At 58.9% G+C, this 24,108-nt stretch overlaps 2 protein-coding genes across 2 annotated transcripts; both read right to left on the bottom strand.

Moving 5' to 3' along the window:
- Window positions 1–1,775: 1,775 nt before the first annotated feature.
- On the bottom strand, window positions 1,776–12,332 carry NR2F6 (nuclear receptor subfamily 2 group F member 6). The gene is made up of 4 exons (XM_082835728.1): window positions 11,364–12,332; window positions 7,410–7,504; window positions 3,829–4,413; window positions 1,776–2,493 (listed from the first exon to the last, which is right to left on the bottom strand). The coding sequence occupies exons 1-4, from the start codon at window positions 11,648–11,650 to the stop codon at window positions 2,219–2,221; spliced, it is 1,242 nt and encodes a 413-aa protein (XP_082691854.1). The 5' UTR covers window positions 11,651–12,332; the 3' UTR covers window positions 1,776–2,218.
- Window positions 12,333–16,007: 3,675 nt separating this feature from the next.
- USHBP1 (USH1 protein network component harmonin binding protein 1) lies at window positions 16,008–23,599 on the bottom strand (the record flags this gene model as incomplete). Its single annotated transcript, XM_082836941.1, has 12 exons — window positions 16,008–16,197; window positions 16,452–16,574; window positions 16,787–16,893; window positions 17,578–17,799; window positions 18,350–18,599; window positions 19,221–19,394; window positions 19,673–19,813; window positions 19,985–20,121; window positions 20,297–20,422; window positions 22,631–23,069; window positions 23,300–23,448; window positions 23,543–23,599. 12 exons carry the CDS (start codon window positions 23,597–23,599, stop codon window positions 16,008–16,010), a joined length of 2,115 nt encoding a protein of 704 aa, XP_082693067.1.
- Between the last annotated feature and the right edge of the window lie 509 nt (window positions 23,600–24,108).

Raw genomic sequence — 24,108 nt, 5'->3', positions numbered from 1 at the left:
GGTGGCCCAGCAGCTACTTTGAGTCTTGGCCTCCCAGGGGAGTCACAGGGAAAAGGGACAGTCAGGAAGACTGTGGGCAGGGAAGGCAGTGCCAGCCACTGGGTCACAGAGAGGCCTCAGTCCCAGGACTGATCCTCAAGAAACCCATGTCCTCAGGGAAGAGAGCCCAGTGTGACAGAGCAATGACAGAGGGCTGGACCCGGACAGCAGAGTCCTAACAACCAGGGAGGCTCAAGATGTCTTCCTGCCGAAGAGGCCATATGGGTAGGGTTTTGTAGGAGAAGTAGGAGTTCAGCAGACAGGCCTGGACAGGCATCCAAGTCTCTGGCCGACTGGAAGCAGGACAGATACCATGGTCTTGGTCAGTCCACAGATGTTCTGTGAATCTGAGAAATGGGGCATTGCTGTCCAGGCCAACTGGAATGGACAGACATTCACTTATGCACAGTACAGCTCAGAAAACACCTACCGATTAGAAACCAGCCCAGCCACCAATGGGAGAGCCCAGTAGCCTCTGCATCCCATTCCCACCTCAGTCCCCTTCCAGGAACAGGGCATACCCAAAAGACCCTCCTCCCCGCCTTCCCAGCCCTCCCCCGAGACAGACATGGGGGAGCCTGGGGTGCCAGTGGAGAGCATTTGGGGGACTGGGACTGCCTTAGGGCTGCGCACTGGCCTAGCCTGCAGGGCGAGACCTGAGTTCTTTGCTCACTGTTTTCAAAGGGGCATCTCTGATAAAGGGCTTGTCTTTGCCTGACAAGACCTGTCAGGATCAACAGATGCCACCCACCACCACGATCTGGGCCCTTTCTAGCCATCCCCTAGAGCCACAGTCCTGGCAATACATTCCACAGGTGCCTTTCCCACCACAGAGCTGAGCCACAGACTTCCGAGGACAGGGTGGCAAGCTCCCTGGTGCTGCATCACTGCACATCAACTCAAGTCCTCATTTCAAAGTCTGTCCTTAGAGGGCCTCACCTTCCAAGTGCCAATTTTCAAGACAGGAGTTCTTTTTAGTTACATGTGAGAAGAAACCAAATTCAAACTGGCTCAGGCACAAAAGGGGAAGTCTGGGCTCATGGAACTTAAACACCCGAGGGTTTCAGGTATGGCTTGACGCAGGGAAATTGGTCTTTCTCTTTTGGCTCTGCTTTGCTTTAATGGTATCCTCCGAATTCCCAACCCTGCCATTGAATCTCGTTGGCCAGCTCTGGGCCACGTGCCCTCCCTAAAGCAGTCACTGTGGCCAGGGAAATGGAGGGTTCTGTCTGGGCTGAGATCATGTGACAAAACTAGCCCCAGATGTTTCTCCCGAGGATACTGGGGCCCAGATGATTAAGGGCCGACCAAAGAAAACAATAAAGGGAATTCCCTGGCAGTCCAGTGGCTAGAACTCGGCACTTTCACTGCCGTGGGTCCGGGGTTCAATACCTGGTCAGGGAGCTAAGGTCCCGCAAGCCGTGTGGCACGGCCAAGAAAAGAAACAAGTGTTTGGTCTAAGGCTCATGTTAATCTATGAGGCTCACCCTCCTAAGCCAGAATCTGAATTCAAACCTGAGCCATCTGCTAAGCTCAACTCTTACAGACTCACTGGCTGACCTCGGGCCCCCCTTCCTGCCCCCAGCTGCAGATCCCCCACAAAACTGCCCAACAGAAACAGCAAGTAGGGCTGTTGTTAGGTTGTGGGTGTTCCAGATGGCTGGGAGTGGGTAGCCATGGGAGGGCGCCCTCCGTGCCACCCTCCCCTCACAAAGATGACAGAGGCTGTGCAGGTAGGAAACTTCCTTATTATTGGCCTTAATTCATCCATCATGTAGTGTCCAACGTGGATTACGTGTCCAGAGGATCCGCCTGGTACACGCTACCCCTGCCCGGGTGCAGCTGCCCCTCCAGTCCAGATGCCAGGACTTTGTCCATCACACCAGAGAAGCCACTGCACCATGAGTTCATGCTTGGGGCACCAAGGGACACGGCTGTCCTGGGATTGGACCCTCAGTCTCGCCCCTCATCTTGACCAGGGCTTCTGGGGAAGACTTGGCTGGAGCCTAGACAGTCTTTTTTGGTTTCATGATCACTTAGAAAACAAAAAACACAAACATTTCACAGTCTTTAAAAAACAGGAGTCTGAGGAGGGAAGCCGGGGTCCTCTGCCTGGGGGCCCCCACTGGAGGCTTGAGCATATGTGTCCCTGGAGGTCTGCAGACCCGGCCCTGTCCAGTCACTGGCCCGAGCCGTAGGGCCAGTTGAAGGTACTTCCCGACAGCAGCATGTCTCGGATCAGCGTCTCGATGGGTGTCTTGCCCACCAGGCGCATGAAGAACAGCTGGGAGATGAGGGAGGCGGGGACGGCACGCAGGGCAGGGAGCCGCAGCAGCAGGCGCCCAAAGCGCTGGGGCTGCGATGGGTACTGGGCCCGCACATACTCGGTGAGGGCCACCTGGGCCTTCTCCTGCAGGCTCTCCACGTGCGCTGGGTCTGAGAGGCCACAGGCATCTGGGAGACAAGGGAAAGGTCAGAAGAGGAGGTGGCGGGAGGACACAGGACCCCAGGGCTGACGGGGGAGCGAGGGCACCACTCAGGGCTGTTGATACAGAACGAGGGCACTCAGGAGGTGGGAGATGGGGGCCTAGGGCACAAATGGCAGTGTTGGTCCTCAAGAAATATTAAGGTGGCTTCATCCAAGGACGATGGCACAGGGGTGCAGGCAGTGATGTCTCAAGGGTGGAGGGGCCCTGACTAAAGCATTTAGCAGGGAGACAAGTTCTAATCAAGCTCAAGGGGAAGAAGAGGCTGGGGAGGGGACTTGGGGAGGAAAGCAAAGCCTAGAGGGGGTATTCAGACACCCCAGAGGGGCCTGCGATGTGAGTGAAGATGACAGCCCCATGAATGGGGGCAGAGAAAGTCTCCTGGGGAAATGAGGGGCAAAGCCATATTTATGGGATGAAAGCCACCTCCCAGAGTAGCCTGTGTCTGGTTCCCGCATCCCTGGCCCCAAGGAGACACCTAGTGGGGCCTCCTTCCAGAGTGCAGAGCCAGCTGCGCCACTCCCTGGAATAAAGCAGGGCTTTGGCTGCTGGACGGTTACCAAAGACACGTAAGGAAGCACACGGCTCCGCTCGGAGTCCCGCCCCTCGGTGGGAGGGGCTCCAGGCCACACCGCCTACCCTCTCCAGCTCAGCGAGGGGTGGCCCCTGGAGGCGGGGCAGGGGGCAGGTTGGGAGCCCTGGGTCAGAGGTCTAGGGGCCCCAGGAATCTGGGAGTGGAGAGCCCAGGGGAAGCCAGAACCAGGTGTCAAGGCACCCCTGCCTGGCAGCTCTCCATAAGTGGTCAGTAACAAGAAGAGAACCCTGATTTAGCAGATGAGGGTCAGAGGATTTGGGGAGGACAACAGAGATCAGGGAATGAGGGCCAGAACCAGGTGGGAGGACCTCTCCTCCCGCGTCCTCCCACTTGTCATTCTGCTGTCAGTGCCCACTGAGCACGATGAGTACCTTGATGAGGGGGTGAAGGATGGGGGGGGGGGTCTCAGGGAGCCTGGGAATCAGGGAGAGAGGCTGTGGGGCCGTGAGTCACGGGTCCGAACAGGGATCGAAGTTCTTAGGGAGACCTGGGATCGGGGGTGGGGCCATCAGGGTGTCACACCGCCCGCATCACCTCCTCCACTGTCCCCCATCAACGCTCAAGGCGCTTTCAGAGACACAAGTCTGGCTAGCTGTGGATCAGGGAGTGGAGGGCTAAGGCGGCCGGGGCCAGGGTCAGGATCTAGGTCGCATCCCTCCCTCCCACCCCTCCCACGGCCTCAGAGCCCCCCATTTCAGGTCATCTCACCAGGCGTGAAGAGCGCGATGGCCTTGAGGCAGCCGTACTCCGCCGAGTCGACCTGCAGGCGGCCCAGCTTGTCCACCTGCTCCTGGAAGGCGCGCACCTGGTCCATGAAGGCCACGGCGCGCTCGGCGGCCATGGGTGCAGCGTGCAGGCCGGCGGCGGCCAGCAGCGGCGCCGTGTGCAGGGGCAGCGCCGCCTGCGCCGCGTTCAGCACGAAGAGCTCGCTCCAGCTGAGGCGCAGCAGCGCCACCTGGTCAGCCACCGGCAGCTCGGGGAAGAAGGGCGCGTGGCGCGCCCACTCCACGGTGCTGAAGAGCAGCCGCGCAGCCAGCTCGCACACGTTGTCGATGCCCAGCACCGCGCCCGCTGCGCCGCCCCCTGCGCCGAACGCGCCCGCTGCGCCCGCGCCGAAGCGCCCAGCCGCCGCAGGGTAGGGCTCGGCGCGCAGCAGCTGCGCGATCAGCTCCGACACCGGCTGCCCCGGGAAGAGGTCTCCGCCGGCCGCCGCCAGCGCAGAGCCCGGGGGGCTGCCCGAGGAGGCTGCCACGGCGCCAGGCAGCGAGTGCGGAATGCGGCCGCGCTGCACCGCTGCGAGGGGGAGATGGAGATGGGGGGGCGGGGAGGAGGGGAGATAGCCAGCCCCACAGGAAATGAGGGAGGGACAGGAGGGGGAGGAGGGGAGAAGGGAGGGGTGGAATCAGGAGATGGGAGAGAGGGAGTGACGAAAATGGGATAGGAAGGGGATTGAGGAACACGGGAAACCAGAGAGGGGTGAGTGGGGTGTGAGGAAAAGGGAGTGGGGAGGGAAGGAAGGAGGGGGAAGGTGGGTACCCGTAGAGAGTGGGCGGGGGGCCAAGTAGGGAGGAATAAGGGGAGGAGATAAAGTTATCAAAGGGTCACTCAGCCCCCTCCCCTCCAAGCCCCCCAGCTCAGCCCTTCCCTGGACCCCCAATCCCCACCTCATGGGCTCAAAGCTTGTTGGGATGACAGAGGCCAAGGTCTTGCATGCCCCACCCTGCTCTGCCCTGTGCCCTCAGCCTGAGTCCATGTCCAGCCACCATCCAACTCCTACTTCCTTCAGAGAAGGGCCATGACCCTGGGACAGGGGGAACCTTCCCAGGTGGGAATGGGACCACTGGGTGAGGGCTAATTTAATTCGCACCTGGCCCCCTCCTACTGGACTGTGTGAGCTCTCCTCCGCAGCCAGGGAGACTAAACCTGTCAATCATGTCCTCATCTGTCAATCATAGGGGTCCAAGACCTGAGAATGGGTCCAGGGAGCGATCACCTTCCTTCCTAGGACTTGGGGCACATGGCCAGCCTACCCCTAAAACAAGTGATCAGTATGGGCTGAGCACTGATCTCTCCTATGGAGAGACCTCCCAGCCCCACCCTCCAGGTCATGGCCCCCTAGAGCAGGTCTCATCTCTCTGGGTCTCTGCAGTGACCTCAGTGCTAAGAGTGGAGTCCTGGCCAGTAGCAAGTGCTCAGTAAACATGTGATTCCATCAGTAACCTTGCCTATGAGCGGGGAGGACCAATTGCTGGCCTTGGCCAGTGCCCCCAGTGATCAGGTTGGTGAGAAGAGGGAAGCTGAGGTGCAAAGGGGAGAGGTGGCTGCATGCCAGCCTGGCCTGTGCCACAGAGGGAGAGGCGGAGGGGCTGACTGGGCTGGGTGCCAGGCAGAGACTAATTAATGAGTTTTAATGAGGTGGAATGCCCTGTCTCACCACCTCCATGAACTTCTGGTCAACCCACCACGAAGCAGATGGGGAGGGGGATGCAAGTGGGAGCCAGGGGCTAGCAGAGCTGATCAGGGAAACAGGGGCTTGGATTCAAGCCTTGCTCCATGTGATTTCGAAGTCTCAGAATCATCTGTCAAATGGGTGTAGCCAGATGAGGCCCGAGAGAGAGTGAATCCCAGTCAATCCCGGGCCCACTTGGTTCTAAACCCCACCCCCACCATTCTTCCACCATCCAGCCACGTTTCCACCTTAGGGCCTTTTGCACCTGCTGTTCCCGCTTCCTGAGAACCCCTTTCCCCAGCTCTTCCTCCTCATTCAGCCAGGACTGTGGGTTCAAATCCCAACCACAGTTCTATTGCTCTCTGTGCTGTGTCTTCCCATTTATAAAAAATGCAGTTGATAATAAAAATGGTGATGATGATGAGACCAATCACTGAATTTACATGAGAATGTATCTAACTTGCTTAGAGTAGCATTTGGCACTTAGTAAGAGCTAAATGGATAGTAACTCAAGCCAAGAAACATTTATTAAGCACCTTATGGGTTTCGGGGCTGGTCTAGGCACTGGGGATGTCAAAAACCAAGACGGACAAAAGTCTCTGACCTTGAGGAGAACATCCTGATAGAGGAGCAAGTAAATTATAAAGCAAGATAGATGGCCTGAAATAAAGAGGGGGTGGCGAAGGGTAATCAGGAGGGCTTCTCTGAGGAGGTGTTGTTTGAGCAAATCTTAAAGGAGGCAAGGGAGGAAGCCATGCAGGTGACTGGGCAAGCGTTCCAGGCAGAGGGAACAACCTGTGCAAAGGCCCTGAGATAGGGCTGTGCTTGGGCCATGACCTGAGATTATTATTTCCACCCCGAGACTTTGCAGATCTGAAGCCCTGATAAGATGTATATCAGGAGTTTAGGTCAGATCAACAAGTGGAGGTAAAATCCAGGTTGGGGGGGGGGAGAGGCAGTCACCCCCACACTTCAAGTGACCACAGGGAGTGACGAGACGGTCTTAAGAGAAAGAGTCTGAGCAGCTGTCCCAGCTTCTCCCACAGAGGCCCAGCAGAGGAGAACCCATCTTTAGAGCAGGAGAGACTCAGGTTAGATGCAGGGAAGAACTGCTGGCCTGGCTCATGAGAGTCCAGGCAGAGACATGAAGCCCAGCACAGGGGCCATCACTGAAATGGGCCAGATTCTGCTCCCAAGCCCAGACACCCATGTACAAGTCTCTGAGTTCCACTTGAATTCTAAGAGTGCTTGGTGGAGTTCTAGACCCAGCTGCCCCGCGTGTATCCACCCAAGTCCCCAGGGCAAGGACAAGAGGCTGGGCCTCCCTCTGGCTCCCAGTGCCCCGGTCAGGCGGAAAGGTAAGCTGCCCTTTGCCTTAATCAGGTGAGTTCCTGCCTTGGGCAAACACAAGGCAGGGGGTGGAGGGTGGAGGGTGGAGGGAAAGCAAATCAAATAAAAAAATACATCCTTGTTCAGAAAGCGGTAGCCTGGCTAGAGGGCAGGGGGGTCACCAGGGTATCAGGGCCAGGGAACCTGCCTCTGAGGCCGGGGTGGGGCCTGGGGAGGAACTGGGGAGGGCGGGGGAAGAACAATTCTAAAATGGGCCCGAGTCAGGGAGTCCCTTGCATCCCAGTTCTGCAGCAGCCACCAGACAGCCATGGATAATTGGATTCCTCCAGCCCAGGGCCAAACCCAGGCCCACGGGATCTCAGGATCATTGGTGGTAACGAGGTTAGCAGGCACCAGACCCCGCCCTCCATAGCTCCCAGACCCCAAAAGAAGGAGCAAAGGGCAGGCCGTTTGTTCATCCCCTGCCTGCACCACCCCAGCAGGTACTCACCCTCCTTCCTCATGCCCACCCGGAAACACTTCTTGAGGCGGCAGTACTGGCACTGGTTCCGGTGATGCTGGTCAATCTGGCAGTCACGGTTGGACCTGTGGGCATGCAGAGGTCACCATGGGGGTTACCGTGACACCCACATCCTGCCCCTGGAGCCACCTTGTGAGACACCTTTGAAGGCTGCCCCTGAGAACCACCAGCCCCCCACCAACCTCGGCTGGGCAAGTGGCCCCAAAGTGGCACCGAGGCTAGGCCTGCAAAGAGGAAAGGACAATTCGGGTGAGTGCCACAGATGAAGAGCAGTCTGTGGCAAAGCAGATGAGCACACCAGAGTGGATATGTTGGAACTGGGTTTTTGTTTTTTTGTTGTTTTTTTTTGTTTTTTGCAATACGCGGGCCTCTCACTGTTGTGGCCTCTCCCGTTGCGGAGCACAGGCTCCGGACGCGCAGGCTCAGCGGCCATGGCTCACAGGCCGAGCCGCTCCGCGGCATGTGGGATCTTCCCGGACTGGGGCACGAACCCGCGTCCCCTGCATCGGCAGGCGGACCCCCAACCACTGCGCCACCAGGGAAGCCCTGGAACTGGGTTTTGAAGGATGATCAGAAATTCCCCAGGGAAACAGAGGCAGTTCCAGGCAGAGTGGGCAAAAAGGGCAAAAGGTTGGAAATGCCAAAATATGAAGGCCTAAACAGTTTCACTTTACTTGGTCACTGTCAGGCCAAGGGTCAGGTTCTTTGTCCCAAGGGCAATGTGAGAGCAGAGAAGGAACATGGTCAGGGAGCAAGGCTTTGTGAGTTGACTAAGAGACTAGGAGCCAGGCCAGTCCTCTAGGGGGTCACAGGACTGTGGAGCCCCAGCATTACTGCCCTACACAAGGCCACCACGAACAAACGATGAACGAACGAATGAGTGAATGAACAAATGAACTCCTGTACCCCTTTAAGATCCCAAACCCCTTCTCTGGCAAGAACGTCCAATTCCTAACTGAGTCCAAGAAGCTTCCTCTGGGTGGCCCTCAGGGATTGTTGTTGCCTCTTTCAGGGATGGGACAGGTGGCCCCGCCCTGTGAGGCAATGAGTTCCCATCCAGGGTCAGTCCCTAGCAGGAAGGTTCAGGCCTTTGTTCTTCAAATGTCCCCAGCACCTTTTCCCCCTGGCCCCTGCCCCTGTGCTCCCTCCCAATCTCTCTCCACCCTGGGCTCAGGGCCTTTTGAGGCCCAGGCTTGGGGCAGACACCCTGGAGTCCCAGCTGGGCACCAAGAGGGTACCTAGAGACAGTCACAAAGTAAAACAAACACTTAATGAAGTTAAAAATCAAACACATCTCAACTGCAGACACCCAGCCCTGATCTTTGGGCTGTGACTTCTCCACTGAGCCTTGGTTTCCTCATCTGAAAATGGGAGGCCAGAGGCCAATTCTACATGGGATGCACTCATTCTGGAGAAACTGGGGGCGTGGGGGGAGGGCGTCAAGACCCAAGCCCCAGCTGCGAGTCCCAATGGCAGATTTAGGAGACCTGAGGCTCTGCAAGGCCTCTGTGTCCTGCAGCGCCAGCCTCTGAGCCCAGGCCTCTGTGTCCCACCAGCCTGAGCCCCCAGGAAGAGGCCTTACTAGGGCAAAGGGAGCTCAGGCAGAACCAGAACAAAGCCCAGCAGGCATGCAGTGGGAGGGTCCTGGGCAGCCGCGTGGAAACAGCCAGGCCTGGGGCGGGCAGGCAGGCAGGAGCCTGGCCCAGGGCCCTCAGACCTCAGGGGAGGCCCTGAGCCTTCTGCCTCAACTTCCCCAGCTGTAGAGTCAGGACAGAGCTTCTGTCCCTCCAGATGAGGAAACAGTAAGTTCTACCTGTTATCCCACCTAAAGAGCACATGCTTCGCCGAACCCCACAGTCCAATTCAGCCTCCTCCCTGGGCTCTGGCTTCCAGTCCAATTGGATCATAGCCCTGCCTTGCTCACACACCCTTCATGGCTCCCCACTGACCTCAGTCCAGCATTTCAGACCCACTCACCTCTAACTTCTCCTATGCCTGGGTGGTCTCATCTTACATCACTGCTCCCCCAAACCTGCCACTGAGTGTTTGCTGTAGCTACACTCTCTGCAGGAGTGCCCTTTGCTTCTATCTGCTAAACCCCTCATGTTTCAAGGCCCACCTCCGGTGCCTTCCTCTCTGACCCTTAGGCAGAGCCCCTTGTTTCCTCCTGGGACCGCAGACCATCCCTCCCTCTGGCCCAACCCACACTGCACAAGCTGGGGACACCTGTGTCTCCCCCAAACTGGGAGAGGGCTGGGCTTGGAGCTAGGGTCTTTTCTAGGGGGCCGGCATCAAATCACCCAGGCCAGGCCCTGAGGGGACTTTGCTGAATCAATCTGAGGCTCAGAGAGAAGCAGTGACTTCACCAGGTCACACAGCAGAGACCTTCTGAAGAACCTGCCAGCCCCAAACCACGGCCCCTCTCCCCGACCTTGGTGCTCCCTGCTCCCACTCTCAGGGAGCCTCTGGGACCCCAAAACTACCTGAGCCCCTCCTCTGCCCTCCCTAAAGACCTGGCCAGAGAGCAGGCAGCTATTCCAGCAGCAAAAATGAGGCCAAAGTCTGGTGGCCCAGTTAGCACTGGAGAAGAGAGTTAAGCCAGCTCCCCCACACACACAGCCACCCCAGACAGGCTGGACCTGGGGCCAAACTCCTGCTTCAGGTGCCTGGGGCTCCGCCCAGCGGCCTTGCCAACAAGCCCTCCACCAGCAGCTCTCGCTGGGGACACCCTGACCCAGACTGAGCTGCCCCTCTCTTCCCAACCCCACAGTTCCCCTTGCTAAGCCCCAAGTGGAGCAGGGTCTCTCCCCGGGTGACCCAGGGCAGGCACCAAGAGCGTTCTGGGCCTCGGTTCTGCCCATCTGGAAAATGGGACTCTCCAAACTGGCTCTACAGAGCCCAATCATGTTCCTGGAGGATGCAGAGTAGGGGCTTGTCGATGGAGCAAAAGGAGGCTCACCAAAGAGTGGTGGGAAAGGGAGCCCTGGCCTGGACACGCAATGCCAGCGGCTTCTCCCCCCACACCTAATGCCCCGGAACTAAGGAGAGAAGCTAGCACGGCCACACCCTGTCAGCGGGGACTCCAACCTAGGACAGTCCAGGGCTGCTTCTTGGAAACATTCATGCCCACCCTGTCTCAGAGCGGACCAAAGTTTCAGGGATTTTCCAGGAGCCCAGCTCTGCACCAACTCCTGGGTGGGGGTGGGGGTGGGGGGGCGAGCAGCCAAGATGCGGTCAAATCCCGCCACCCACCCGGACCTCGAGCAGGAGCTTCCGGTGACCCAAAGCCCAGGGTGAGCCAGGGCTGGGGTGAGGGGGGGCGGGGGTTCCCCCCGTGAGCAGGCCCAACCCCACAGCAGGGGCCCCCACGCGAAGAAGGCTGCCCTGTGCCACCCCAGTTTCGCTCCCGCCGCAGCCTCGGTGGTCAGAGCGACTTTGGAAGTGATATTTGACCCCAAGGGCGCGCCGTATCGATCCGCGCGGCCGCAGACAATGGCCCCTGGACACTGTGAGCCCCACAGTCCAAGTTCCACGTTTGATTCCCGCGGGGTACCCCACGCGCCGAGATTCCCAAGAGAAGAGATGCCCTGGGGTCAGGGACCCACCCCTGACAGCACCACAACCCCTCCCCGCGCGGAGCTGACCCCTGTCCGGAGAAAAGGAAGGGAGGAAGGGGGAGCAAGTAACTAGGGCGGATGCCGCAAGGGACCACCTGAAGGGGGGACCTGCATCGATACAGCGCCGTCAGTATACACAATCCCAAGAATGTAATGGAGAGGGGGGAAAGGATCTGTGCCCCTATCTCAGACGGGAAGTGGACACCCAGGGAAGGTCAGCGCCAGGCCCAAGGTGACCGAGCAGGTCAGAGGCCCGGCCCACAGCGGGGCCGGGTGCCCGGCGGCGGTGCGCTGATAGGGGGCTCACCGGCAGGTGTAGCTTAGGTTGCGGCGGATGCTCCGCTTGAAGAAGCTCTTGCAGCCCTCGCAGGTGAAGACGCCGTAGTGCTTGCCGCTCGACTTGTCCCCGCACACCACGCAGTCCACCTGCAGCCCCGGCCGCTCCTCGTCGCCTTGCTCAGCGTCGCTGGCGGCGCCGGGGGGTGAGGCCGAGTCTTCCTCCGCCGCGCGCGGGTAGCCGCCCGCCTTATCCACGCCGTTCGTGTCGCCGCCGCCGCCACCGGGGCCGCCCCAGCCGCCGGTCACCATGGCCATAGCCCCAGGGCAGCAGGGCCGGGGCGCCCCCTCCGCGCTCTTCCCTCGGGGCACCCCTCTCGACCCGGGGGACCCTACCCGGCGCGCATCCGGCCCCGGCGCGCCGGGGGCACCCGGCTGCACCCCCCAAAAAAGTTTTGCAGCAACTTCCTGCGGCCGGTCCGCGCGCCCGGGAGGAACTGGTCGGGCCGGTTCCAGGCCAACTTTCCCACGCGAGCGCGGGGCCAGGCCCGGGGCCGGGGGGGCGCGCTAGAGGTGCTGGCCGGGGGCCCCGGGGACTCGCGCCCCGCCGCCCTGGGGCCCCGGCGGGGGAGCTCGGGCCATGGCCCGGCCCAGGCTGCGCAGGGGGAGCCCTCTGGCCTGGCCGCCGCTCGGCCGAGGGCTGCGGCCAACTTAGCGGGCTGCCATCCGAGTGCGGGAGGCCGGGGGGAAAGTTTGGCCGCAAGTTGCTCGGCCGCCCGCGGCGGGGGGGAGGGGCGGCGGGCGCGCGCCGGGGCTGGTCACCGCGCCCCCTGAGTCCCCCAGGTCCCCCGGTGGCCGTTCGGGGCCTGCAGGGCCGCGGGCAGGCGCTTCCCGAGCTGCCGCCCCCGCTGCGGCCGCGCCCGCCCGGCCTGGGCCTGTGCCTGGGCCCGAGCCTCGCTCTCGCCGCCGCCGACCCCGCGCGCCGGCCTCGCGCTGCGGCCGGTTTGACACACAACGTTCCATTCGCAGGGCGGGCGGGGGGTGGGGGCGGGGGCAGGGGCGCGCGCCGCGGGCTGGGGGCGGGCGCTCGTTGCCCCGGCGACGGCCGCCCTTATAAGGACATGGGTGGCCGTGCGCGGCGCCCGGCGCCCAGGCCGGCGGGAGGGGCGAGGGCGGAGCGCGGGGCCGCACGGCCAGACCCTCCTCCCTCTCCCTCCCTCTCCCACTCCACTCCCACCCCCGCCCTCGCCCAGCTCCAGCCTTAACCCCCGCCGGGCCGCGGCGGGAGCCTGGGCCAGTGCTGCCCTCTGCCCTTCCGCAGCCTCGCCAAGATGTCTCTCTAAGGCCCTCCCCTCCACCTCCGGCCTTGGACGTTGTGTAGCTCTGCCGCCCTCGAGGCGCCCCTCGGCACCACCCCCCTGCATTCCCGGCAGAAGCAATAATGGGGGGCCGGTTGCACCCGGGGGGCACGCCCCTGCGCAATACACACACACACACCCACACCCTGGGGCATTTCTTTGCACAGTTGCATGATGGATTGTGTTTGCTTCCTCTTCCAGAAAGTCTCCGCGTCCGACCCCCACCCCACCCCACCCTTTCTCTGCTTGGGCTAACACCTGGTGCTCGGAATCTCCGGGGGGGAAGGGATGTTGTGGTCTGCGGCCGGCGGGGGCGCGAGGTCGGGGGCGGGGTTGGGGTGGGGGGTGGCCTTCGCCAGAATTTCAGGCCTCTGTGGGCAGTGCGCCCACCCGCCCAGCGAGGCTGGAGGCGACAGGAATTCCCACCACCCCTGCGGGGCCTGCCCCTTTCCCCTTTAATTTCCTTTTCTTTCTGTGCTTCACAGAAAGGGCTTGGCCGGGGGCCGGCTGGACTACAGATGTCTCTTCCAGGCTCCCCAGAGCCTCCCAGTTGCCGTTCTGCCTCCACGTCACACACTCACACACACACACACACACACACACACACACACACACACACACACACACACACACACACACACACACACACACACCAAGACCCCGGGCTGGGGCAGCCAGCATATATTGCATATATTAAGCACTCTTTGTATGCCACCCCAGCCGCCCTGGGCAAAGAAACCTGGGCCTCTGTTTCTGGGCCTGTTAACATTTAACCGGCTGGAAAAGCCCTTCCTGCAGTGACTTTTCACCTTGGAGTCCTGCAGGTCCGGGCACCCGGCCTTATCTCCTGCCCTGTCCTGGGCTGAGCTGGACACCAGGGCACGTGGCAGGGCCTCTGAGGCTGTACGCAGGAGAGCAGTGCCCTATGCCCCCACCAGCTCCTACACCCTCGTCTCTCAGGAAGCGTCCTTGGGAAAAGCCATTACCCTCTCCAGATGACATCTGACGGGGCACCCTCCGTGACTAGGGCAGGAGATGCTTGGAGATTATGCAGTATTTAAGACGATACCAAGGTTCTGGAGAAGCCAGGCAATAGATGCCCAGCCCTGGGCCTCTGGGCCTTCTGGGGAGGGTCTGGCTGGGTGTGAGGTGGGGGAGGTTTTAACAAGTACAGAAAGCAAGAAGGACTAGGGTTAGACACGAGCAAGGACTTTCCATGGGTCTGACTAGAGTGGAGTTCTCTGCCCTGTAAGCCACTCTAGGGGAGGTGGGCCTGGATGGTTAGAGAGGACCCTTTGGTTCTGGGGGTGCCGGGGAACATGGGGGTGCTGGATGGGTTTTGAGGTGAGGACGGGAGTCCTAGGTCCCTGATCTGGACTTTCTAGGATCCTTGATGGGGTGGGGGGAGACATGGAGGTGGGTGTCTCAGAGAAGAGATGAGAGAGGGAGACTTGTAAGGGAGAGAAGCCTCAAGGAAAGGAGTCAGAGGGGGGCTGGAGAAGGGAGGAAGCAAGGAACTGGGGTTTGAGGGCCACAAGTCTGGAGGAAGGGGGCTCCTAAGTGGCGGTCTGGGGACCGGTTGGAGACTGCGAGGTCTGCAGCAGATCCCAGAACCTCGGATTGGTCCAACCCTTCGGCCGCCGCCCCGCCCCCTCCCAGTAGCTCCACCGCCCTGACACCCTGGGCCCTCCGGGGGAGGGTCGAAGTCCTGCCCCGCCCCCCTGACCCCTGCCCGCGGCCCCGCGGTGACATTTGACCTTGCAGCGGCCGCGGACCGGGGACAAAGAGGCCTGGGCCCATCTGCCGCGGGGGCACCCGTGGGAACCGCAAGACCCAGCTCCGGGCGGCCTGGGAACCTGCCCCCGCCCCCCAATGGCGACCTCAGCTCCTGCCTCCACCTCCAGCGCGAACTCCTTCCCCACCCTCCTACAGGTGACCTTGTCTCCTCTCGGGCCCCCCCTCCACGGGCAACCTGGTGGGACTCGGGGCTAAGATCACTTAGACTCTTAGGGAGGGAGACGGACAAGAGGGGGGTAAGTCGGCTCCTCTGTTCGGCCACTGGCGACCTTGCCTGCCTGAGTTTGCCTGCTTTCTGCAAAGCCCGCCTCGGTCCAGAGAGAGTACGAGGGGTTCGAAGGTCACCAGCCCCAGCGCTTGCCCGAGGAGTCTGTGGATCCGGAGGACCAGGTTGAGTCCTGGCGGCTTACTAGCGCCGACCTCAGGCCAGCCTTGCCCTCCCAGGGAGAGCCGGTAACGCCGCGCACACACCTGCACAGGTGCTGCCTGGAACCCCGCGCCCCGCCCCCACCACCACCGGGCTGAGAATGAAAATCTTTCTAATCCCCGTCTTGAGTTTCAGCTACCGCCCAAGACGGGACAGCTGGCCACTAATCCGCAGCGGCAGGGTCGAGCCCAGCCCCCCTTTCCCAACCCTGCCAGACCCGGGTGGAAGGGCAAGGGGTGTGGCCTACGCAAATAACATGCTAATCAGTTGCCTGCTATTAATCTGACGCTAACACCTCCCACAGCTCCTATCTCTGGCAGGTGAAAGACTCAACTTCTCAGCCTGGCCAAGGGCCATCCAGGCCCTGGAGGGCAGTGTGCCTCTTTGCCCACCATTAGCACCTCTCTGAGTTCCTCATCAACAGCTGTACAAACCCCCTGAATGACTGCTTGTAGCTTTTCTTCCCTTTGCTTTGCTCACCACCCAGAGGCCCTTTACCTTAGCTCCACATTCTTTGAATGCAAATTCCAAAGCCACCTCTGATTCCTCCTCCCTCTACTTTCACTCAGGGAGCAATGCTCTTCCAGCTAATGTTCCACACCCTGAACTGTTCAGGCTTCAGTCTTCCTTCTGGGTTATGGGTATCTTCCTCTTGGGAACATCTGCCAGGCCAAACCCAGCATTTCCCTGGGAAGGAGGTGCGCAGGGGAAGGTGTGCCCTGCCCCAGTGGACTCCTCCCTGGGCTTCTGGAGACAGATAAGGGTTGGAATTTCAGCTCTGGCTATGTAACCTCACTGAACCCTGAATCCCCCCAGCCAGCCCTGGGGATCCTGTCCCCACAGCCCAAGCTGCTTCTGGCATGACCCTGCTGACATGTCTCTTCACATGCCACATGGTGTCAGGCCAAAGATACCAAGTTTATCTCAAATGCCTGGCCACTATCAAGCCCCAGACACCCAGGTATCAGCCCCCATCACACCAAACACGCCTCAACATGCAAAGTCATGCTACATGACATAACATCACCTAGAACAGTTTATGACATGACCTGCCATAACTATCTGGCACGTCCAGACACAACCAGAGCAGGGCTTATAGAAAGGTCCCTCCTGACCGGGGAGGCAGGCAGGGCGGTCTGGGCCTCCCCAGGGCCCTTGCGGTGGCTTCCAGCACTGCCAGCTCCTCTGCCTGTCGGGCTTCCATTAGTGCCACCTGCTGCTCCAGCTTCCGCCGTTGCTCTTCCTGCTTCCGGTGGGCACCACGGAAGGCCATGACCAGGGCACTGGAGGGAGTAGGAGGATGAGCCAGGAAACAGCCCCCCATTCCACCCAAGATGGGCTATGTACTCCCAGCCCCAGACGGGAGCTCTTTGAGATTGGGTCTTCCTGGGGTCCCAGAATCACTCAGCAGGGGCTGACACACATCAGGCACCAGAGGAGGTGTGGAATGGATTGAAGCTGCCACCCACCTTACAGGGGGGAAGCTGAGGCCCAGGGAGAGCCAGGGATGCTTCTGAGGTCACATAGAGGGACCTACCTGTGAGCTTTGCATAAATCACTGTTCAGCTCAGTACTCTGAGCACGTCTGGCTCGCCCCTTCTGAGCCACCTCTTCCAGCTCTTCCCGCAAGGACTGCAGCTGCTCCCGCAGGCCCAGAGCCCTGGTACAGGGGTGGAGAGAGAGGGGCTCACAGCCATAGCCAATCTTGTCTTCCTTCCCTCCTCCCACCCACCTGCCCAAGATGTTTCCATGTGAACACAACTGTATGCAGGTGTATACCCAGCCCTGCACGGTATGCAACACCCCCACGGGCTCTCACATATTTCCCCTACCCAGGCCACATATCCCCCAGCACAGGACCCAGGCACACACCGGGTGAGTGATGCTGACAGTTCCTGGGCTAGCTCTTCTGGGTTCTGCACTTTGCTCACTTGGCCTCCATCAACAGCCCTGCTGCCACCAGGGACAGCCGGAGGGCCCTGTGGGACGCAGCAGGGAGGGTAGTGACACAGGCCTAGGCTGAGTGTGTGCTCAGCCCAAGTTGGACGTCGAAGTTGCCCAGATTGTGGTGGCTACAGCCCCTGCTCTCACAGAGCCCCCACTCTGGTGAGATACCCCAATAAGGGTACAGTACCCAATAACGGTACCCCAATAAGGTACAGGGGAATAAATAATATCTCATTTTCAGGCAGTCCACGAGAACTTCCTGGAGGAGGTGATGTTTGAGCTCAGACCTGTAGGAGGTTGAGGACTTAATTAGAAAGTGACTGGTGTTCCTGGCAGGGGCACAGCACTTACAAAGCCTTGGAGGTAGGATAGATGATTCAAAGGAGGGTTCCAGAAGCTGCTAAGGCTTTAAGCAGAGGACAGACATGATTAGACAGTAAGGGGCAAAAAGGAAAGCCTCAGGAAGGAAGCTGGAGGGGGAAAATGAATCAGCCTGGGGGTGGGAAGGAGGAGGCACAGGTGTGACTGGAAGACACTAAATCCCTTGGGGCTTATTGGGCTAAATACCCTCAAAGAAAGAAACATGCAGCTTAAACATTCAACTCCTTTTTTTGTGTGTAGAAATGGAAACAGGCTCAAAGGGGGCTATGATTAACCAGGACCACGTAGCCAGTAATATATTGCTATCCCTATCAGGTCCAGGCAGGGCCACTCACCTGGGACCACTCCTCTTCATCTCCACTGCTCCCTCCTCCACTGCTGTCTCCACCACTGCTGTTGGCCCCACCAGTCCAGAGCTTTGCGCGCTCCCAGCGCAGCTGCTCCAGCAGGAGCACGTGGGCTGGGCCCTGGGCTCGGAGGGCAGCCTCCCGCAGCTCCAGAGCCCGCTTCTCCCGCCGCACCAGCTGTAGCCGAAGCATCAGGTCTGCTAGGGTCTCCTAAGAGACCAAGGAGAGGGTAGAGGGTTTGCACCTCTAGGGTCAATTGTTGGGGAAAATGAGGCTCTAGGAGGCGCCCACTGAGAGCAGGTCAGGCAAGAACCCCAACACTCGCCATGATCTTGCAAGATGGGAAATATCATCCATGAAAACTACAGCTGTAGAAATGGCAGTTCAGAGAGAGCAAGTAGATTAGACAAGGTCAAGTAGCAGTTCAGTGGAAGTGTCTGAGTCTCTCCAAATTCAGAACCTCAGCTTTCATGCCAGGTTATAACCCCCAGGTTATGTCCCCTGCCCCTATCTCTTTTCCATAGGAGGGGCATTTTGGAAAGCCAGATTGGAAGTCTTGTGAGAAACTGAATTCCAGAGGACGAATTCCTAATCATCCCTCAAAACCCCAGCTCCAACTCTCCTCCCTCCAGGAAGCTTGTCCCCAGCCCAGCAAAACTCTCCCTTGCTACTTGGTCCCTGAATCACATCTCTCTCAGACTCAGCAAAGGGTTTGGTCCCACCAGGAAAGACTGACACAGTGGCCACAGCCCATGTGTACCCGTGTGGCCACCAGGTCCTCCTGGATCTGCATCTTCTCCAGCCGGGGCAGGGCTGGGCCAGGCTGTGTCCCCAGAATGGCCTGCACCATGGCTTCTGCACAGGGCACAGCGGACATGGGTGCCAAGGTGGGACCAGGCTCTGGGGGAATCTTCACCAGAGCACGGCGTTCCTGAAGACGCTGGACGTAGCCCTGGAGCTGTATAGCCACCTCCTGTGGTGTGGGCCTATCCACACTGCTGCCCTCGGGGCTACAGGAAACAGAAGAGGGGCCTAGGTCAACACTGCTGGACATGGTTGTGCTAACTTCGTGCCAACCCTGGTGGGCTTCATCAGCTTCCATCTTACTGACCATCATGGGTCCTTCCTATGCCATCTATGCTGGGCGTGGTCAAACCAACATGGTGGGTACCATAATGTAAACCCCAATGGGCAACATCAGCCATCAGCGATGAATGATGGATGAACACCATCATGCCGATGGGCACAGTCACTCATGTTATCATGGTGGATGCCATCACACCAACCCCATGGGGACCATCACTCAACTTGCCAACCCTGTCAGGCAGCATCGTGCCAACGCCAGTGGGTACCAACATCAAGCCAACCCCATTAAGCTCCATCATGCCCTTTCTAATCAGTGGGCACCATCATCCATCTTCATGCCAACTCTGGTGGGTCCTATACCAACCCCAATGGCTGTCATCACTGTGCCAACGTTGTTGTGTAGCAACCAGCCAACTCCAGCAGGCCTCACGCCAACCATAGGAGCCATACCAACCCCCAACATGTGGCCAGTTCTGGGAGCCCCATTTTCTCCAATCAGAGCCCCATTCATTGGCCCACCCAGTCCCCAGGGTTCCCAGGGGTACCTTGGACGTGGATCCTGCAGTATCCCTCCATCCATGGCAGCCTCCTCTTGCACCAGAAGCCTCTGAGCTTCCTTCTCAGCCGCCTCCAAGTCATCCATGAAGGCTTCTTCTCCTGCTCCTGAGTCTGCCTTCCGAAGAGTGAGCAAGGCCCCATATGCCTCCTCACAGTGTTCACTGTGGGACACCAGTTCTGAGCGCTCCAGGACACCCATCTTGCTGTGTAGGTGACATCCTCACTTGCTCCTGGACCCCTCACTACTCCTCCTACCCCCACCCCTGGGAGTTTGTAAACTCCTTCAGCACTCTTGGACTAAAACTGCCTTAAGTTAACTTCCGTGGTGAGGGAAAGTACTTTCCTGCGAGGACTCTGTCTCTCTCTGGGGATTGGGGCTATCCTCTGAGGACACCCATTTCCCTCCCAGTCAGTGATATCATGGGCAGGGTGCACTGACCTATACTGCAAGGCTAGACGCAATGCAGTGGCCTCAGCCTCCCGCTGGCCCAGCCGCATGCTGAGGCCCTCACACCGGCCCTTGTACTCCTGGAGCACAGCTGACAGCAGACGGTTGAAGCATTTGAGCTTCTCAATGTTCCTGCCTCCAGAGGTGGGGAAGAGGCAAAGTGAGAGGCCTTGAAGGGCAGTTAGAACCCAGTTGATTTCCACCTTTCCCCACCCCACCCCAAATCCAGCTCCAGACTCCTGGCTTTATAACCCAGCTGGGAGGCACCAGTGCCCTTATGAGCTCAGCATTTGTGGCTCTTACCCCTGGAGATGCTCCATCTGGGCTTCCATGATGTGCATCTCGGGGGCAAGGAGCTGGGTGGGGAGAGACCCAAGCATCTGGGTGCTGGAATCACTCTGGAGGCGCCGGAGCAGGGGGTGAGCCAGGGAGAAGGGATCCTGCCAGAAGGAGGTGACTTGATTCACCCAGATTGTCACTGAGAGCCCAGCATCACGGGTTTAGGTCTTTTCCAACCCCAGAAGTTATTGGATCACATGACCAGGATTTGGGTCTCATGGCCCTGAATCCTAAGGATCTTAAGATCATGCATGATTTTCAGCTTCCCACACTCACCTGAGTGCCCCAGGTCTCCCCATCAGCCCCAGAGCTGCTGGAACCACTACCCGAGCCGCCTGCTTGGTCACAGGAGGGAGGTGGGAAGGGCTTCAGCCTCAGCAGGGAATCCTGCAGCTCCTGGACCTGTGGGGGAATGGGGGGTGTCAGGCCTGGGTGCTCAAACCACCCACCATCCTTCCCTAAGACCTGTTCCTGGAGCAGTGGCAAGAGCCCCAGGTGGAAGGTAGGACCCCCAGACACTCATCCTGCCAAACCCTCCCTGTATAACCTTGCACAAGTCACTCAGCCACTCAAGACTTCTCTTTCCTTAGACATACAGATGGCCGACAGGTACATGAAAAGACGCTCAACATCACTGATCCTTGGGGAAATGCAAATCAAAACCACAATGAGATACCACCTTACGTCAGTTAGAATGGCAAGCATCAAAAAGACAAGAGATAACAAGTGCTGGCGAGGATGTGGAGAAAAGGGAACCCTCATGCACCATTGGTGAGAATGTAAATAGGTGCAGCCGCTATGGAAAAAAAGCATGGCATTTCCTCAAAAGAGTAAAAATAGAAGGACCACATGATCCAGCAATTCCACTTCTGGGTATTTATCCAAAAGAAACCAAAACACTAACTCGAGAAACATCTGTACCCTCATGTTCATTGCAGCATTATTTTCAAGAGCCAAGACATGGAAGCAACCTAGGTGTCCGCTGATGGTTGAGATGGATAAGAAGATGTGGTATACACATTTATACAATGAAACATTATTCATCCGTAAAAAAAGAAACCTTGCCATGTGTGACAACATAGAAGGACCTTGAAGGCACTATGCTAAGTGAAATAAATCAGCCAGATACAGACAAATACTGTATGACCTCACTTATATGTGGAGTCTAAAGTAAAACAAGGGAATTCCCTGGCTGTCCAGGGGTTAGGACTCAGTGCTTTTACTGCGGTCACCTGGGGTTCAATCTCTGATCGGGGAACTGAGATCCCGCAAGACGTGCGGCCCGGCATCAATCAATCAATTGATCCATCCATCAATCAAAACTTTTAAAAATTGAACTCACAGATACAGAGAACAGGTTGGTGGTTGCCAGAGGCGGGGGTTAAAGAGCGGGTAAAGGGCTTCCCTGGCGGCGCAGTGGTTAAGAGTCCGCCTGCCGATGCAGGGGACACGGGTTTGTGCCCCGGTCCGGGAAGATCCCACGTGCCGCGGAGCGGCTGGGCCCGTGAGCCATGGCCGCTGAGCCTGCGCGTCCGGAGCCTGTGCTCCGCGACGGGAGAGGCCACAACAGTGAGAGGCCCGCATACCGCAAAAAAAAAAAAAGAGTGTGGGTAAATTTGTTTTAAAAAGACTCCTCTTTCCCAGCTGGTAAATGTGCTCCACTCTGTAGGGAAATGAGCCCCACTCCTCATGCTGGGCTGCCGCAGCCCCAAGTCTCACCTCCTGTGTCCCTCCTACCCTGACATCCCCTGGGCTCTGGACTTGGACACAGAACTGTCCCTTTAATGCCCCGTGTGGGTGGATCATGGCATTTTGAGCTGATCAAGGCCCAAACAGCTCTGGTCTCCCTCCCACCAAACCTGCCCCTCCCGCAGGCTCCCTATGGCTCACTTCCAGTCTCCTAGGCTCCCAACCCAGGGCTCGTCCTCAACCCCTCTCCAGCTTTCACACCCCACCTGCCAGCTCCACTTTCAGCATCACACAGAATCTGTCCACTTCTCACCACCTCCACAGCTTCCATCCCTTACATGTCTGGACCAGTGCCTCCTCCTGGATCTCCAAGATTCCAGCCTCTCCCTCCACTAGCTGTTCCTCCCACGGTGGTGAGAAGGCGCCTGTGAATGCCTGCATCTGGTCTCCACCCTTGCTTGCTCGGAACCCTCTGTGGCTCCCACCTCACTCACAGCAAAAGCTCAAATCCTCCCTGCAGCCCGCAAGGCACTCCGGGATCTGCTCCCACCACCTCCGTACCCTTGTCTCCTCCTGCTCAGCCCCACACTGGCCTCCTCACTGTTCGTTGAACACAGTAATCACACTCCAACCTCAGGGCCTTTGCATATGCTGTTCCCTTTGCCTAGAATGCTCTTCCCCAGCTCCTTGCATGGTTCCTCCCTTGCCCCCCTGTGGTCTTCATTCAAGTGTCGCCGCCTCCTCACTGGGCCTCTCTGATCACCTTAACTAAGGTTGCAAGGGACCTTTGTCTCTTTGGGGTTCAGCAGCCAAGCCTCCACAAAAGCTTTACAAATGAACAAATGATTGAATGTGTCCTACAACAGGCCTGCTGCCTCCCTCCCACCAGGGAGCCCTGGGAGGCAGGCCTGCCCCACTCACCTCTCTCTGCAGCATCTCCTTCTCAGCCTGGAAGGCCTTCAGGGAGTTCTGTGTGCGGATCAGCTCGTCCTCACGGCTGCCCAGGGCCAAACGCAACCAGGCATTCCTTTCAGTCAATCGGGCTGCATCCCGCTGGCAGCTCCCAGCCTGCTCCTGCTCCAAGCAGGGCTTTGGTCCCCCCTCGCTTCTGTCCTTTGCCTCCAACGGCCCAGGACATCTTGGGGGCTGGTGGCGCCAGGCAGCAACAGCCGCTTCCAGAGAGCTCAGAGCTTGCTGGAGAGTCTGAAACACGTCAGGGGCTCTGGGTCCAGAGGCGACATTCTCCCTGTCCCGTGGGGCTGCCTCTGGGGCCTGGTGGGCTTCCTGGGCAGGCTCATAGGGCCCCTCGGGGGCTGGAGCAGGTCCCCTGCTAGAGTCCCCATCAACTTCTTTGTCAGTCCTGTGAAGAGGTGAGAGATGGAAAGATCTGGAAATGGGGTCATCTGGGGTAGCTAACACAAAGAGGCTTTGTAACAAGGCTGGGACTGCATCATGCAGGGCCTTGAAAGTCAGACTGAGGGCAATGGGAGCCATGGCGTGTGTGTGAGTAGGGGAGGGACATAAACAGATCTTTGGGTGGGAAAGATGTGCCGGGCCTGTAGTGGGGGACACAGACCAAGTGGGCCTTACCTGCTCTCCAGGCCCTGCCCTTTGGCCTCCGCCTCAGGGCCCAGCGGCTCTGGCTTGCAGCTATCCTGAGATGGCACAGGGCCCGGCTCGGAGCTCCCACTGGCTGCCTCAGCCTCTTCTGAACTCTCTGCCACAGGGTCCAGCTCACCCTGCAAATGATCCCCAGAGCTGAGCTCTACGCCAGACAGGTCTGGGTCCTGGGGTCTCGCAGAGTTGGGTGTGGCAGAGAGGGGGGACACTTACGGGCAGAGCGGCGTGCCTCCCTCGCCGGCTTCGGGGCCGTGTGGCCCTGGCATTCATTGTTATCCAGAAATCGGGGTCCCCTGAATCCTCCTCCTTCCTCACCCCCTAAAACCACCACCTGATCTCAGCTCAAAGCAAATGATAGCCTCAATTTCCTGTTCTGTGATATAGGCATTGATTTCACTTCTCCGAAAGGATCTTGAGTTATCAATGTTGATTTGAATGCCTCCCTTGACGGTCAGCTCACAACCTCTCAAATTTGCCCTCACCTCTTCTTTCTTTTCTGCCTCCTTTATTTTTCACTACCTCTTTGCTCCCCTCCCTCCCCTACATGGGCTTGGGACGAGGACTTCAACAGTCCTCTCTCCTCCCCAGGGCTCTCCTGAACCAGAGATTCCAATCCTGGGGTTTGGTCCCCTCAGCCCGCTCTAATTCCCTGTTCTTCTGGGGGCACCTTGGTCAGAAAACCAAGTCCCTGGACACTCTTGGGGTCACTCTGGCCACTGCCTACTCAGGCTTGGCCTGGCCAAGGCCAGCCTGGGAGGAGCCAGGAAACAGGAAGCCCA

The sequence above is a fragment of the Leucopleurus acutus genome, assembly GCF_964270905.1.
Source record: "Leucopleurus acutus genome assembly, chromosome: 3".
NCBI lineage: Eukaryota > Metazoa > Chordata > Mammalia > Artiodactyla > Delphinidae > Leucopleurus > Leucopleurus acutus.
Note: the sequence above shows the minus strand (reverse complement) of the source record. Positions and strands in the feature narration are given on the sequence as shown.